Here is an 18,556-nt window from a genome sequence, read left to right as displayed (position 1 = left end):
TTTACATTGCAGAATTTATTTTTCTTAAACTGATATACAGTATTATCTTCAGTCCCAGGTTTTCCTATACTGTACTTATCATCAATGTTTAATGTAATTTCACTTGGAATTTTGGCAAAAATTTGGAGAGCTTCTGAATAGATTTTACAGGATATTCTGTATAAAACTGTCTAGATTAAATTTAACAGAACTGAACTCAAAATTGTCAATAGCATGATTCAGTCATGTTCTCTTCTTAACTGGCTAGTAGCTAGAGCTTTGTCAGATTTATCCTTAATGGAACACTACCTAACACTCTAAGTCAAAAACCTTTGGAACCAAATTTTAATTTATTTAGCATGTATATATACAAGAATTCAATATGCTTTCCACTCACTTCCCATTCTGAACTATAATATTGTAATCTGGTTAGGTTTACAATGGCATATGAACAGGACCTGTTTTGTATCTAATACTTGCTTCAGAAAATTAAGAATGCTTACTTACGCTGAGCCACTTTTTGGTCTCATCTGTTAAACATGCTTTGAAAATATAGACTTAAACCATTTTCAAGAAATCCCAGCTAATGTCTTCTTTATAACAAGAGTAATATCATTAGCCATAATATTTTTTCTATTAAGTCATTAATTATACTGGGCTAATTCAAAGATCATAAAAATGTGCTAGCTTTTTAGTTTGTCCAATCTTTTCATGCCACAAAAGTAGAAAGCCAATTCGATAGAACGTTGAATATTGTTACATTTAAAATCCAAATTATCCTCTACCCCAGCGTTTCTCAACCTGTGGGTTGCGACCCCATTTGGGGTCAAATGACCATTTCACGGGGGTCGCCAGACAACGCAGTCTGCCATTTTTTTCCCCTTTTCCTTAGCTGTGCTACTCCCTTTTATTCTATTGGCTTTTGAAAGCCAATAGAATAGACTCTCTTGAATAGAGTCTAATTCTATTGGCTTTCAAAAGCCAATAGGAATTGTCCAGGCTGTCTCTGCCCTGCTGAGCCCGCCAAAAGTCCCATTCTGCAAACGGTGCTGCAAGTTGTCTGCAGCAAAGGCGAGCTGTCTGAAAGCTTCCACCCCTCCCTGCTGAGCAACTACTAAAAATGTAAGTAAAAGAGGGCCAAGGGTGGGAGGTGGGAGGCCGGCGGGCGCAGGGAGGGTTGCTGGCACACGTGGGGCCCGGCAGGTGCCTTACCTCCCTTGGGCTGGGTCAGCTGGTGGCCCAGCCGGTGGTCACCCTGCGCCGTCGCTGCCCCTTGCCAGCTACACCTCGGCCGGCGCAGGGGGCAGCACCACACATGCGCGGCACTCCCAGGCAGGGAAAGTCCTCAACTTACAACCGGTTGGGTAGTCCTTGACTTACGACCGGTTGGGTAGTCCTCGACTTACAACCGGTTGGGGTCGTGGCATTAAAAAGGTTGAGAACCACTGCTCTACCCAATTTAATAAGTTCACAGTGTTATTACTAAGACTGTTTTTTTTTAAGTACTGATTTCAGATTTCCCAAAACTATAGTTTGGGCAACTGCATTTACTAACAATCATGTTTGATCCACCAATCATTAGTAAAATATTTTTAATTAGATCTGGAATATTTAATTTTAATTTTTTTTTAATGAAGTCATCTGCAAGACTATTTCACAAGATGATTGTTAATAAACAAATTTTGGTAAAATATTTTGTCCCCAACTGTAGATCATGCCAGTAATAGTAACATAACAATATGAAAATGGAATAGTACGTGCTTCCCAAGCCAGCTTAGCCAAGTCATTTAAAAAAGCCTGGAAACCAATTAAAATCCACATATGACATATGTACAGGAAACAAAATATGATCACTTTAATATGGTTCTTTTTTTATCTTTATTAAAAACATTAAAAATATTTTTCAGAGCATTTTGAAGAGATGATTGAAATCTGTTCTGTTTTGTACCAGAAATACTTAGATTTCCATATATCTGAAGTCCCTGAGGTGTTTTTTAAATTAATATTACTATTATTTCACAGTGATATTAATAATGCTTACATCTTCATAGGGTTTATCTGTTTTGGGATTAACTTTCACATTTGAAATTCTCTGAACAACTTCCATTCCTTTAGTTACTCTTCCAAATACGCTGTGCTTATTATCCAGCCATGGCTGTTTGTGGTTGAAATTAGTTGACATGCGAAAATAAACAGAAAAACATTGAAATTGTAAGTAACAATATTGACAAATTGATCCTATAATCTGTAATTGAGGGAATATGCATAAACATAAATAAAAATGCCTGGGCATTCTAAGAGGCATGCATGCAGGCAAATATACATATATCCCAAAATATATAGCAGTGATGGCGAACTTTTTAGAGACCGAGTGCCCAAACTGCAACCCAAACCCCACTTATTTATCATCAGGTGCCGGATGGGCATGGCCCACTGGGTAGGCGTGATCACTGGGTGGGCGTGGCTGCAGTGGTCTTGGCCCACTGGGTGGGCGGGGCTGTGGTGGGCGGGGCCCCTCGATGTTGCTTATGAGGAGGCACACCTGTGGGGGCCGGGCATGGTTGGGGGAGATCCAGGGGATCTCTGGCAGGTGGGATGGTGGGCAGGAGGCTCATCCTGCGGGGTGAGGTGAGGCGAGGCAGGGGGCAGAGCAGGGGTGCCATTTCCATTCAGCATTTCTTGCAGATGTCTCATGACCCAAACTAGGTAACATCAGCAGTGCCAGAAGAGAATGGGGTTTGTGGAGTGGAGGAGAAGAAAAGAAGAGGAAGGTGATTGTGGGTTCCTTGGTCCTATTTGAGCTCTGGCTTTCTTGTAGATGTCTCATGACCCAAACTAAGTAACATCATTAGTTCACTTATTATCCCACTTTGGGTCCTGAAACGTCTGCAAGAAAACCACCATCCTCAGAGATACTCCTGCCCCCAGGACCTTTCATTTTAACTTTGAGCCAGAAATATTCTTGACTGGCATTCCGGACCGTCTGAGGGCAGAAGAACTGCCTGGCAGGACCTCATTCCGCTTTCCCATGGGGCACATCCAGTGATGGGATTCAAATATGTGAGCAACCAGTTCTCTGTGTGGATGCCGCTTCTGGAAGTCCATTCAAAGCCTGGGCAACAAAAAATTAGCTATCAGTCCTGCCAAATTGGTGCGAAGTGGCTGAATCCCACCACTGGGCACATCCCAATGTCCCCATCCTTCCTCCACCATTTCCTGAACCCTAAAGATCAATGAAGTTTCTCTCAACCATCAGCACCTGCATTCCCGGTTCTTCCGAGCTGCTCTACCACCTCTACCTTTGCCTACCTCTCGGGGCTTCACCTGGACGTGGCACCACCACCCCCATTCGTGGATCGGGATGTTCCTCCAAAGACTAACTGCATCCTCTCTCCCAGCGGCTCCCCCAACCCTTCATCGCCTCAGCTCCACACAACCCCGAAATAACCTTCCAAGAACAATTTCTCTTTTTTTCTCGCTCACCCTGGCTGCCCCTCACAAATATCTCGTCCTTCGCCCGCTCCCCTCAGACCCATAACCGGTGCCCCATTCCAGCAGCTCCACTCCAACTGCCGGTGGGGATGGGTCCCTCAGCGATGGTGGGGGTGATGTTGAGGGCTGGCGGTACCAGTTTCCTTTTGGCTGGCATGGCAGCGGCAGCAGTGGCGGAGGCTGGGTCTCACATTCCGTAGCGCCTACCGAGGGACCCGCCTCAAAAGAAGCAGCAGTAGTGGCATCATCATCACCAGGCTTGGCTGCCTTAAGCGAGGCCGAGGCTGCAAGCGAGGCCTAAACCTCTCAGCCCGGCCCTGAGGTAAAAACGCGAATAGGGAAGAGGAAACACGCGGCAAAGGCTGAGAAGCAAGAATACAGCTGAAAGGCAGGTTAGTAAAAAAAAATGCTTTGGGGAGGCAGGGGCAGGTGCGACAAGCTTAACCTGCGCAGGTATTGATGCAGGTTACTCATGGATGGGACTGAAGGCCTAGGACTGGGGTGACGCCGCACATGCCCACAGAGGGCTCTGTATGCTACCTGTGGCCTGCGTGCCATAAGTTCGCCATCACAGCTATATAGGAATCATGTACCAAGAAAAAAATAGTACTTAGAAGTTTATGTTTCTTTTCTAAATGGGTAGCAGGACAGAGGAAAAAATAAATATGCCACTTTATGTTAAGGAAAATGATTGATTTTATTAACATGGATTCTATTTCTACTTATGATTTCAATGGCCACATAAAACAGGCAACAATTCAATATAATACAATTATTTCACAAACAAATGTGAAAAAATGCAACTGCTACTTAGGCCACAGGGATCTCAGGATCTGACTCAATTCCAATCTTAAATGCTATGGAGAAATGCTTAGATTTCTTGTTGCTTTCATTTACCAGTAAACAGCAAATCTACGTTTCAGTGGTTAGATTTTTCCTATTAAAGTCTGAGGAAAATGGTCACGACTGCACCTTAATCACACTTAGCAGATAAAATACAATTAAACTTTCTTAAAATTCCTGTTCAGGTCCTCAACTATCTCAATCCTTCTTGTCACTCACACAGAGCTGTTTTCATTTCAGCTAGATTAAGGGTGAGCAATGAGGCCTCAGGGCCATATGCAGCTCTCAAGTCCCTTTTCTGTGATCCTCAAAGAGCCAGCAAAAATGCTGGCAGAGTTGGGATGTCCCAAAGCTGCTTTTTCCAAAAAGCAGTTGGACTTTCCGGGGTTTTTTTTTTTTTTTTGAAGAAGCTTTTTGGATGAGAATCAAAACATTTTCAAAGAAAAACCCAAGAAAGTCCAGTTGCCTTTCAGAAAAAGCACCTTTGGGAAAACCATGACCTGGATGATTGAGAATTTCCACTGACATTTATTCTTGAGATGCAACAAAGTAACCCTTAATGTAAGGATAATTAGAAAATAAAATCCTGCCTCTATTCACTTTGCAACATCACACTGCCCATGGCAGCCTTTCATTCCACAAAACATAATCTTCTGAATAACTGACAAATAGATGACATGTTACTTACTGTTGGTACTACTGTTACAAAGAATTGTGAGCCATTGGTGTTTGGTCCTGCATTGGCCATACTAAGAGTATATGGCCTATCATGTCGTAAAGTTGCGTGGAACTCATCTTCAAATTCTCCACCCCAGATGCTTTCACCTCCCATGCCAGTGCCAGTAGGATCACCAGTCTGAATCATAAAACCCTGCATTGAGCAAAAAATATGATCTTAAGTTAACATTACCATTTTAATAATGTCATTAATAGCAGTCCTAGTGCCGCAGTTTAATGCCCATTCTTCACCAACTTGAACACCCTGGTGATTAATAAGATCTCCCTGAGAAATTCTCAAGCAGAAAAAATAAGATTGAATCACTCTTTTGAGACCTAAGCAGTTGGCATTCAGGGGAAGTACCATGATTACTAAGTGAGTGATATAACCTCTATAAAATCTCTCCAAATAACTATGCTCTAGAGCAGGGGTAGGCAACCTTGGCTCTTTTATGACTTGTGGACTTCAACTCCCCAAATTCCTGAGTCAGCATGGTTGGTTCAAGAATTCTGGGTATTGAAGTCCACAAATCATAAAAGAGCCAGGGTTGCCTACCCCTGCTCTAGAGTTAACCACATATTATCACTTAAATTTCACAACTATACAATTTCATAAAAAATATGTCTTTTAAGCCAATGTTTCTCAAACTCTGAAAGTTTAACATGTGGACTTTTAACTCCCAGAATTCCCCAACCAGCATAGTAGGAAATTCTGGGAGTTGACATTCATATATTTTTAAACTTGCAGAGAAACATTGTTTTAAGCAATCCTGGATATATTATCATTAATATAAAATATAACATTGAAAGAAGGAAAATATGCTTTGTTTCCCTCATAGCAAGAATACTTTAATTCCCTAATACAATATGTTATCTGTTAAGTATATTTCTAAACTAATTATACCAAATACTTTTGAGAGAGAATATATGTAGCTCAGGCCTTAACTGTGGAATCCTTGGTGCTCTCTGAGCTTGAGTGTTTGCTTGCAGAAGTTTCATCACCCAACTAGGCACTATCATCAGTGCCAGTTAGTGTGGGATATAGCAGAAACTGTAATGCAGCATCTAGAAACCATAGATTCCATTCCCACACATACAACCGAAAGAATGGATCCAGTATGCAGATGACACTTTTGTTGTAATAAAAAAGCAAGTTAGGGAAGACATATGAAAAACATCTTCAAAGGAATAACATTCACAAGGCAAGTAGAAAACAATACACTACACTGCTTTTATATGCTCCTCATCAGAAGAAGCTACAGCAAAATAGAAATATAAGTCTATTGAAAAATACCCTAACCTCCCACAAGTGGAGCTGTGTAACAATAAAGAAGTGCCTGACCACTTGACCTACTGCAGCACAATAACACAAGCTATGAAAAGAGTAATTACCATACATCAAAAACATCTTTAAAAATTACAACTATGCAGCAACACTGTATAGAACAAGGTTTCCCAACCTCTGGGCCACAGCCCACTACCAAGCAGTGGTTTATTCAGAATTGGGCCATGTGGATGGCTGGCCGTAATGCACATGCAACTCAACTTGTGCAAGAGTTGGGCCAGCCAGCAATCGCACCTACCTGCTGCTTCAGCAAGGGCTGCATGCCTGTGCACGCTGGCCAGTCATTCACGCAGCCCAGTTCTTCTCCATCTCAGTCAGGCCGCTAAGCCACAAAGGTTGGGGACTGCTGCTGTAGTACATAAACCTTCAAAGACATCATAAGTAAACCAAAAGACTCAATAGCCCAACAAGAAAAAAACAGGACTCATACAATGTAAGGACTGTAATGCTATGTAAGGCAAACAACAGAAGACTAGCAGATCACATTTAAAACACCAACTAGCAGTCAAAAGATGTGATGAAAACTTAATCTCACAATCTATGGAGAGACTAACCATATTTCAACTGGGAAACTGAGTCTCCTAGAACCAGCTAAATCCAAAAACCTAGGGAATTGCCAGAAGCCTAGTATCCAGATAAATCAGCCAGCAAATTTGCCATCATAGAAATAAAACATATTTACACCCGTTTGAAAGAGACAATAATAAAGCTAAGAAGGAAACAAAAATTCAGAAAGCATCCTCTCAAGCTGCCAGCACCCAGATAAGCAAGGGCTAATACTAGACAAATAACCAAGCAGAAAACAGTACCCCAATTAGGAGTACCAAGGGGAAAAAAACCATACCTCCCTCAAGTAAGTTACTATATATAAACAGAGAGCAAATCCTGCATCACTTGCACTGAAGATGTTATCCAGTTGAGAAATGAAATGGCGTCAAGCGAACAATCAAGCTCAGAGAGCATCAAGGGCTGCATAGACATTTAACCTGTGCACAAATGTATATCTAACTTAAAACTGTTTCAATGTTTCATTGCATGGGTAACACAGAATCAATGATGGAGCTTTTTAAAAATTTATTTGTAAAAAAATAATTATCTCTTTAGCTAACAACTTGGTTCCCAAATTGAACACATCATAAAACAAAAACAACATATCAACATGATAGAAACAATGTACGAATATTTTAAATGGATTTTTCCTGTAACTTAAAAAATTGGCAGAGATTTATTTCAGAAAGTGTAAAGGGCCATATTTAACTAGGTAAATCAAAGCTACAGCAACTTTGCTATGTAAATAAAAGCATCTCAACTTGGCCATTTCACTGAACCAAGAGTATGAAAGTATATTATAAATGTTGAAAAGGATGAATAGCCATCAATTACCTTTATGATCCGGTGAAAGGTATGGCCATTATAGTAACCATTCCTACTATGTACACAGAAGTTTTCTACTGTTTTGGGACATCTGCAGTCAAGAGAGTTTTCCAGTTAATGCAATGTTTAGTAAAGTGTGGCAACCCAATGTTTTCACTTAGACATAAGAAAGACCCTATTGAGCCAATCTAATGTAGGATTTTTTTTTTCTTACAATGACCAATGCAATATTAGTGGAAAAGCTGTAAACAGAACAGGAATGCAGTACCAATTCTTAATTTCTCAAAACTAGTAGTCAGGGCAATGCAATATCAGAGTCATCTTCATAACTAATATTTTCCTACATTAATGAGTTTAAAACCTTATTCTGTAAGTTTGTGTGTAATGAATAAGGGGAAATCAAATGCTAGAGAACCAGTGAGAAAAGGAAAAACTCATCTGCAGGTGGGATTTTAGAAAAGGGCCTAGCTCTATTTCATTTTTGTCTTTTGCCTTTTTCTCTCATAAGGGGATTAAGAGCATGTCTTCCTGGACTGTTTTAAAATCAGATAAATCAGCTTTTACAATCCCAGGTTAAAATGAGGATCAGAATTTTATTTTCTGGAAGATGAATTATATCTGGGTGTCTTTGTTATACACTGTTCTATTTCATTCTGTCTTCTCTGTGTGTATGTGTGTGTGTGCATGCATGCATGCATCAAGTGCATATTTCTGAATGAAGGAAGAGCAACTGGAGATAATTATTGCATTCATTTTTTCCATTTTTCCTTTCACCTTTCCATTTCCATCTAATGATACACCCAATACATACATTCTTATGGCACACCAGAAAACAGCTGTGGGGTTAGAACAAAAGGAACTAAAAACATCTCAACATATATCCACTACGTTGGTGAAGGGTCCAACAATAAATTTAAAGTAGTTTTCATATACATACTCAACAGGAAACAGTTTCACATGAATATCTCCCATGCTTGTATGGATAATGGCACTGTCAGAAACTCTTTTGGGCCCTTCAGCTTGAGTGGCTGCCATGACTTCTTCTTTAGATGGCTTCTCATTGAACACGTCTCTATCAGAATCTGCACTCTTGGTATCTTCTGGTTCACGTTTAGTAAACTGAAAGACAAGACAAATGAATGCTCTCATTTCAGTTTTCTTGGAGTTACAGTGCAGCAAGATTCCTGGTATAAAATGCTATAGCTACAAATCTAAAAATGGCAAACTGTTGTGAATTTACAGTATTACTCTTGTTCTAAAAAAGCTGTACAAACAATTTGCTACTGAGTCCATTTCTACATGCTGGATTTGACATGTAAAGCTCTACAATGATTGGGATCTAAATATCTGATGGATTGATTTCTGTCCTCTATAACATTGAGAACTGTTAGCTAGATATATTTGGTGTCACATTTGCAAGAAATTTACTATGTGAAAACTCAAATGTAAAGAAATACATAACTTAAAAAAGGACTGCATCCTTGAAGATAGCAATAGCTAATTGCTTCCATAACACCATCAAGAAAAGTGCATGAATGCAGTCATCTGAAGTCAGCTTTAAGTACACCTTAACTTTTAATAAAATGTGGTTATTCTTGGTTTAAGAGAATATGGAACATATTATTGGCATGACAAGCTCTTTGAATCTAGTGCAACTGTGTATGAAAATAGCTAGTTCACCTAGCTATAATGTTACCTAGAGTATCTAGCCCTGAGGAAACTCATAATTCAACATGGATGCATGTACAAAAGTTGGAATTGGAACCATATCTTTAAGTACATAAGAAAACTATTTTGGGGGTGGGGTAGTTGCTAATTCATTTGGAAGCTGTTTGGGTTTGAATGAGACAATACAGGTCGAAACAGAATGAAGATGAAGATTGTTTTTGGAGAGTGTCTGGCATATAGCTACGATTGTGTTGTGTGTTGTTCTTTGTTGTATCAGGTAACTTTATCAATATGAAGAGGCAATTTGGTGAAGTGATTAAGATATCAGGCTAGAAATCAGGAGATTGTGATTTTAAGTCCCACATTAGACATAAAGCATGACTATAGACTAGTTGCTCCCTCTCAGCCCTAGGAAGAAAGCAACATAAACTACTTCCGAAAATGTTGCCAAGAAAATCATGAGGACACCAGGAGTGAACATGGATTTGAGAGTATAAGACAGCACTTATGCTGTTATATTTCTGTTGTTAAGTCTCAGCTTTCCTTAGCAATTACAGCAACACATAAAGCAATACATTAAAAAAATAAAACATACCACATAAAATCTATTCTTTTTAAAGGCAGTACAGATTATTGTTGGATCTGCCTGTATGTTCTGGAGAACTGGATTGTCAGATGCTTTCATCTCAACAGTAACAGCAGCACGATGTTTCTTTGCCACTCCCTGGAACAGAGCCAGTTGCATCACTCTGATATTCTCCTGTTTACCTAGGATTCTGACACATCTATATTTAGAAAGTAAAATCTAGGATCACCATTAAGTTTCTAATTCATCATGCAATCTTTACTCTCGAATCAACAACCATAACACAAAATATTGCTTTAACTTAGGCCTGGCAGGAAGGCTGTGTTGTGGGTCCCATTCATGAAGGAATTCATCTGACAGCACCCAGGAGGGGAGAGCCTTTCTGCACAGGCACCCATGCTTAACTCCCCCTAAGGTCAGATTGGCCCTGACTTTGATAATCTTCTAGAAAAACCTGAAAATATGGCTTTGCCATCTGCCTAGGTATCCAGTAATGTGAGTATGGAATCTGTAAGATGGTATATTGTTAGGGAAACTGACTGCCCTTTTCTGCAAATTATATGTATGATTTCAGTGGTTTTACTGCTTTTAATATTTTAATACTCTATGTTCTTTATTATTTGTTCTGCTATTCTTTAATATTTTCTTCACCACCCAGACTAATGTATGTCAGATGGGTGGCTATATAAATTTATCTAATAAATAAATTTTCATAGTGTCCAGTGTCCTTTGAATACATATAGCACAAATGAAAATCACAGTCTGATCTGGTATCCATTTTGCCCCATGAATCTGCTTCTTTACCACCTGCTCTCCGTCCAGCCTTTTCACATTGGATCCCCGAACCACTGACGCATACCTACACATCGATAGGTTTTGTTTTGTTTGTTTTTGGAAAAATAAGAAGTGCAATTCACCCTCCCCCATGAAAATCTAAAAGAATAATACAAATACCCCTCACCATTTTTCTATAACTAAATTATGATTATCATATAATTAGATAGTCACAAAAATTAAAACCTGAATTATATCTTTCAATTCATATATTTTGACTTGAAAATATTCTATGGAATGCAAGTGACCAAATAAAGAAGAACATCTATGAGCAAATTATTATATGGTTCTTTTGATAATATGGCAAGGACTTGGTTCTAATTATAGCAATAGTTCTGTTGCATTTTCTTCATTAAGGATTACCAGACATATCTCGAAAATTTGGGAGGGAAATGTAATTTCTAACTTTATTCATAAGACAAACATACATAAAATCCCAGTCTTTTCTAAGTCTTGGGCATATAGAAATATTAATATTTATTAATTTTCAATCTATGGAATTACTGCAAGAGGAATCTGATTACCTAATACCCCCCAACAGCAATTGTTTTATTCAGTTAATCTTTTGATTTTAAAATTTGATCCAATGCATTTGTACATCTAAAACTCCCAAATCATTGATAGCATTAAAATGGGTTTTAAATACTTCTAAGTCTACAATATTTTTTATAAACAATTAAAGAAGATCATTAAGATAGATATCAGCTATTTACAAGAACTCTGAAATCACTGAAATATCCAATGTTTCAAAAATCAGTGGCGAAGGGTTTTGAACTAAGGATTTATCAAGCAGGAGACACAGCAAAATACTACTCTTTAATGCTAGGCATTGCAATTGAGTTATAAACAAATCTTAAATAACTTAAGTCATGATCTATGATCACTTTGTGTTTATTAACCTGTTCTTTATCAATGTAATGAAAAGACTGATGTTATTCCAAAAGGTCAAGATTTTTTAATAATAAATATTTAAACACTTGTCTGAATAACTTTTTAACATGATATGCTTCCATTTTTTTCTATTTTCTGTTGTGTTTTTGTTCTTCTTTAGTTTTTTTCCCTATATCCTAAAGTAATTATTTCAAATGTATATATTTGTGTTTGATAAGTCAACTTTCTCCAAAATTCTGATTTGCAATGTTTATGCGAGGCAATATTTATATCAAACACAAATGTGAAACTGTTAAATAAAATAGGAATGCTAAGATTGAATGCTTTAAGATCCCTGGAAAAATTTCCTAACATTACAAAATAATACTAGTTACAATAACCAGAATTTCAACTTACCGATTTGTTTCCACGTTGATAACTTTAATTCCCAACATTGTCCCATAGAGCACAAAATGTCCAGTTTCATCAAAAATAATGTTAATTAACCTTACAGCATCCACCTTTTCCAATTCCCTCTCCACAGCCATACGTCGTCCAAATTCCATATCAGGTAATTGCTGTCTCATCTGCTGTAGCTCAGTAAACATCTACAAAATGACATTTAGCCATAAGGAAAAGATTAACTACCTGAGCCTTATTATACTATCCATTTTATTAATACCTAACACCATCAAGGATATTGTATTGTTTACATCAACACTACAATAAAATGACTCAAATTTAATATAATTAAGAAGTTTTAATTATTAAATATTACTGTTAATTCATTTATTCATTGCCATTAACTGCATGGCCAAACTGCCCTTGAGCTGAAAATTTCAGTATGAGAGATAATATACATACATTTTATATTAAAAAAAATAAATATAGAATTATTTAATGTGAGGCTTTTCATAACTGCATAATACGTGAGGCCCAGGGGAAAGCTTGATCCTCTTGTTTCTCAGTAGTGGCACCTAATTCATTACACTAGCCTTCAAACTGCAGCCCAAATTGCTCCATTAGGCTTGAGTTTTAAGAAAGCATCATCAGTGTGCTTATTACTATCATAGTAATAGTGCTGTAACAGTACTGTTTTATTTTAATAATTTCTGGAGGGATTTGACAGTTGGTAAAATTACTATTTCTATATTAGTTGTAATGATTTTTTTTATTGTACCTTGCTATGTATTAGCTCATAGACTGAACTATGTTAGCTTAATTCTTTAATCAAAGAATTAAAGCTGTCTTGCAAAGGGGGGAAATCCCATAGAAAATAAATTAATCTTTTAAAGAAATTCTTTGCATAGATTTTGCATTGAGCTATGGGCTGGATTAAATGCCCGCTAAGATTAGAACTAACTCAATGATTTTATAATCTAAACTTTTGGTAAAGTTGTTCCAAAGTGTTAAATATAACAACATCAGCTGTTAGAATCTTTCCTGCACTCTAGTAATCCACACACTTCAAAAGTATGAAAAAGTATAGAAAAAGAAAACAGAGCCAAACTGTGGCATTTTCTTATTGACATATCAGTAATACAAAAATGCTACAGCCTAAACATGAAAGTGAAAATTCATTTCTTACAAAAGAATTCTTATAATCAAAATATAGATAACCTCATCACTGAAAGAATTAAAAGAAACTATTGGAAAGTAAATAAATATAAGAAAAAAAATACTTACACTCAAAGATTCATCAAAGATTCGCATAAGTTTCCCTGTTAAGAATCTGAAAATCCGGACTTTTCTGTCAGAGCCAATAGTAGCCATTTTTTTGCCATCAGGGGAAAAACTCATACTGGTTAGATAGGCTTTACATTTAGCAAATTCATATAAATCGGTGTCTGTTTTATACTCCCAGTTCACATTTTTAGGAAATTTATATTCATGAGAAGGACCAGTCCAATATTCAATCATTCCAGACTTGTCAGAAGATACTATGATTTTAAAAACAGAATTCAGTTGTATCTGAGTAAGAGGGGATGTATGCAGTTTATCAAAAACATGAAGTGGCTGGTTATTGCCTCGACCGTCATATATAAATATTTTTCCAGTACTCTTCTCAGAGGCTGCAACTGAAGAGATAGCATCTCCTGGGCAGTAGACCCATTCACACTGGCCCGGATGGTAGCTAAAATGAGATGAACATAATATTAATATTTTTAACATTCCTTTTAACATTCCAAAACAAATTTTAAAAGCTATAAGGATCAAATGTATAGAAAAAATAATGTATTTCTAAAGTATACACTACAGCTTCATTAGTAATAATATTTATGAGTTATTAAAGCATTCAATGTATATCCTGCTATTCGTTTTATCCTTATAGCAGTCCAACTCTGCGTATATTCAAAAGTGCTGGCAAGCTCACCAAAGTAAGCATCTTTGCTTTTGATAGTCATTGTTTTCTAAAATGCACAACTATGTATAACTCTTTCCCTTCCATTGGCAGAAGCATGCAAGCAATTAAACCTACCTTAATGCTTTGGTTACCATAAATGACTAATTAAATCCATAATAATATATTGCCTCTGATTTTATGCAATCTGTCTTGAAATACACTGAAAAAAATTAATTTATCAATCATCACTTAATCAATTTTTAATGACATTTTAGGCAAATATATTATAAAACACTTAGCAATCAAACCAGTATAGTTGCAAATATTAAGTGATTTACCCAAGTTTCAACATGTTGATCATGTCAAAGTTCACCACATCAAAAACTTTCATTGCTTTATCATCCCCAACAGAGCAAAACAGCGCTCCTTCTGAGCTAGTTGCAATGCCTTCGATAACACCTATTGTGGATAAACCAAAACAAAAAAAGTATTCTCTAGCAAAAAAACCAAAAAACGTTAATTTGAGAAAATGTTTGAATAAACTCATATAAGTGATTAAAAGTAAATTTTATCATAAACATTCAAAGATGGCTATGACTATCTCAGAACTCTTCCTATTACATTTTTGAATAGATCTGTGTAGGATATTGCTGTATGGCAGATATCCAAAGATCACAATACAAGGAGACCTGAGGGCTACTTAAATTTTCTGATATCACAGCATGGCTTCAACTACAGTCCTGAAAAGCCAGTTTTCAGAATTTTTATGATTTTGAGACATTCAAAAGAAAATTCTCAGAGGTCTGTATTTTGCAGAAAGAAATCTCTCCAATGTCTACAGGACATAGTTATACCAAAGGTGCTTTTTCATGAGGCAACTGGACTTTGTTTTCCTTTGAAGACGTTTCACTTCTCATCCAAGAAGTTTCTTCAGCTCTGAAGAAATCCCTCAGAACAGAGGTTCCCAATCTTTTGGGCACCAGGGACCAGTTCCGTGGAGAGAGGTTTTTTCCACGGACCAGACGGTGTGTGGTTTTGTGTGATGCCTGCATCTCGCAGATGGGGCTTTGCTTGTTTGTGGGGCTCAGTTGCTAGCATGCTGCGGCCTGGTACTGGTCCATGAACCCCTGCCTTAGAAAATAGGAAAGTCCAGTTGCCTTGTGCAAAAGCACCTTTGGGATAATCTTTCCAATCCCTTACTAGAATTGCCATATTAATTTTTGCCTGCTTCTGCTGAGTAATGTAACTCAAGGGACAGACTGTTATCTAACAAAAAGCTTAAAGTTAATTAACACTGACACATATCTCTATAGTAACAATTTAATATAGCAAATTTGTATTTAATAGGGTGGGAATACAGAAAAAAGAAAGAAAAATAGGCAGTATAAAAATTATACTATGCAGATACACAATAATTTACCTAAATGGCTACGAAAATGTTTAACAAATTCAATTCCTTCTTCTACCTTCTTCCAGAATTTGACATGTCCATCATGGCTGGCTGTTATTATGAAATCTGTTCTGCAAATACAATGATATAAAAGAAATAAAGGCCTAGAAGATCTAAAGTTTCTAATGCACTAAAAGGTGTTGTACTTCCCTAGTTTTACACACTGATGCTTAAGACACGTTTCAGATCTTACTATGATAAAACTGTAAAACCTGAGCAAGGATCTTCTGGAACAAAAATGAAGGAGTGCAAGGTACCATGCTGAATTTTGAGGGAAGCCTTGCCATTTTACACCAAACAGCCCAAGATCATTAATTCTTTCAGAATATGTCACACAATTTGGATTAAGCCCTTTACTGAGTTTGGAACTCTGGATTATGATGTGGATTTACCCCAAGTACTCTAAAGTGCAGTTCAGAAAACCTTTCCATAGAATTTGAAGCAGGATTCAGCTAACCACACTGAAGTTAAATTGTACATCTAAAGTAACTTTTAAGCAAAAACATTTTCTGAAAGAGATATGCAATGCAATATTACATTGGTAAAAAAATATTAGACTTACTTAGAACATACTACATGAGTGATGACGTCTCTGTGCATATAACTACGCTCATACATTGAAGCACTGGGAAGATTATCAAGGTAGACATGTTCAAACTCAAGAACTATGAAGAAAGTAAGAAATTTTTTTAATGAAAATGCTTCACTTAGATTTAATTTAAAGCAAAATTTAACTTTTTAGTCAGAGCAATACAAATATCAATAATCTCAATTCCATAGCTATGTGCCCTAGAGCAGTGGTTCTCAACCTGTGGGTCGAGACCCCATTTGGGGTCGAACGACCATTTCACGGGGGTCGCCAAACAACGCAGTCCGCCATTGTTTTCCCCTTTTCCTTAGCTGTGCTACTCCCTTTTATTCTATTGGCTTTTGAAAGCCAATAGAATAGACTCTCTTGAATAGAGTCTAATTCTATTGGCTTTCAAAAGCCAATAGGAATTGTCCAGGCTGTCTCTGCCCTGCTGAGCCCGCCAAAAGTCCCATTCTGCAAACGGTGCTGCACCAGTTGAGTAGTCCTCGACTTACGACCGGTTGAGTAGTCCTCGACTTATGAGCGGTTGGGGGTCGCGGCATTAAAAAGGTTGAGAACCACTGCCCTAGAGGTATGCATAATTTAATCCCAGTACAAACAACAATGAAATATGTGTAAGATCACATGGCTGAAATCCTTTCATTCTAAATCATTTTATGATGATAATGATTATATTTTTATTTCACCTTTTAAAAATGTATTTTGGTCAATTCAAGATAGCAAACATACCTAACATTCCTATTTTTTCACAATTACTCTGATGGGATCCACAAAATGAGTTGCTCGTCACAATTCCTTTGGAAAAACATTCCTCCAGAGATTTATGACCCCCAACTGACCTATTTAAATGCCTTAAAACCTGCCTTTTCCTTCAGGCTTTGGATTAGGTTGCATGGTGAGTCTCTGGTGGATATACCGTATGTTGAGAGATGTTAGTTTCATTTTGTTTAGAAGGCTTAGCATTTTTTTTTCATTATTGTTAATTTATTTTTAAGATTGTACACCACCTAATCTGCTATGAAGTCTGAGGACCTTACAAATTTGATAAATAAGCAAATAAACTTTTATAAAGAAAAATATTGATAAGTTTGGGTACTCTGGTAGTTAATTTAACAATCTGCACATCAGTTAAAAAAGAGAAATGGTAAGTAGGGGTAATATAAATTGTCTTAATAGGACTTGTACAAGAACTAGTAAGTAGCATGCTGGGATTTCACAGTGAACAAGTTAACCACATGGAGTGGTGGGGCATTCTCAATATACAATAAGCTACAAAAAAAAATCTAAACAAGTCCTAAAACCAATCAAGTGTTGGCCCATTTACTAACAAACCAAATACTACATCCAGTCAATGGGAAAAATAACCCTAAACTGTTCATAATAACAGTAAATAGTAATCTTGATAACCGTACTAATACTGACAAATGCCACAATATGTGTGGGTCTAAGTGTGTATGAATGCACAAATACTATAGGTCAGGGGTGTCAAACTGCCAAATGCGTCATGTGGAAGCCACGCCCACCCCATTGCCAGCAATGGCAAAACCGGCCGATACGTTGCGTGACGTCATGTGATGTGGCAAGTTTGACATGCCTGCTATAGGTGGATTAAATCATGTGAAACCCAAAAGTTTATAGATACAGGTATACAGTTATAAGCTTGCCACTTCCAGGAAATATACATCAATTTAATCCACAGATTTGAAGGCTGCTCTAAATCAATGAGTGCTGAGTGGAAACTTGTGATTTAAAGATAATGACAAGGAAACACAGCCGGATTAGACTTAGGTTGCAATCTTGCAACTCTATACTTGGCATTAGTTAACATTAAATGCAGTAGGATTCCCCGAGAAAAAAATGTCTGGAATCAAAGTGTTAGGATTGACGGTGCTATAGGTACTACTTCACTCTTGATCTTCCGGATTAATTTTATTTTTATTTATAATTTATTAGATTTTTATCCCATCATTATTACTTTATATTTATTTATTGATTCAATTTCTTTAGCTCACGGGTCTTCAAGCTTGGCCCTTTTATGACTTGTGGACTTCAACTCCCAGAATTCCTCAGCCAGCGTCCCTGGCTGAGGAATTCTGGGAGCTGAAGTCCACAAGTCATAAAAGGGCCAAGCTTGAAGATCCCTGCTATAGCCACTCAACTCAACCAAGTGACTTGGTCCCTATTCCTCCCTTACCTCTTCTCTTTTTCGCCTGCACAGCCTCCCCAGGTAGGGGCCCAACCCAACGCTCTTGGTCTTTCTCTCCTTCCTCCTCAGACCCTTCATGTTTTTCAGCCACTTCCTTCTCCTCTACTTCCTTCTCTTCCTCCTTTTCTTCTTCTCGAGCCCTTCTTTTGCGAACACATTCCGCCGACTCCATGTTGCCTTACGTCATCTTCTGACGACAAGTCGCCGAGGGCCATTCGCGAGCCATCCTGTAATGACGCAATACGCATTCCCACGC

At 37.6% G+C, this 18,556-nt stretch overlaps 1 protein-coding gene across 1 annotated transcript; it reads right to left on the bottom strand.

Moving 5' to 3' along the window:
* Nucleotides 1-1,312: 1,312 nt before the first annotated feature.
* Nucleotides 1,313-18,550, bottom strand: PPWD1 (peptidylprolyl isomerase domain and WD repeat containing 1). Its single transcript, XM_039364947.1, has 11 exons — nt 18,289-18,550; nt 16,065-16,167; nt 15,473-15,573; nt 14,391-14,511; nt 13,395-13,842; nt 12,126-12,316; nt 10,014-10,203; nt 8,688-8,869; nt 7,760-7,841; nt 5,003-5,185; nt 1,313-2,134 (listed from the first exon to the last, which is right to left on the bottom strand). Exons 1-11 carry the CDS (start codon nt 18,470-18,472, stop codon nt 1,991-1,993), a joined length of 1,929 nt encoding a protein of 642 aa, XP_039220881.1. The 5' UTR covers nt 18,473-18,550; the 3' UTR covers nt 1,313-1,990.
* Nucleotides 18,551-18,556: the final 6 nt, after the last annotated feature.

Source organism: Crotalus tigris, unplaced genomic scaffold, assembly GCF_016545835.1.
Source record: "Crotalus tigris isolate CLP2741 ecotype Arizona unplaced genomic scaffold, ASM1654583v1 scf7180000017592.2434428, whole genome shotgun sequence".
Lineage (NCBI taxonomy): Eukaryota > Metazoa > Chordata > Lepidosauria > Squamata > Viperidae > Crotalus > Crotalus tigris.
This window is presented reverse-complemented; position numbering and strand designations above follow the sequence as displayed.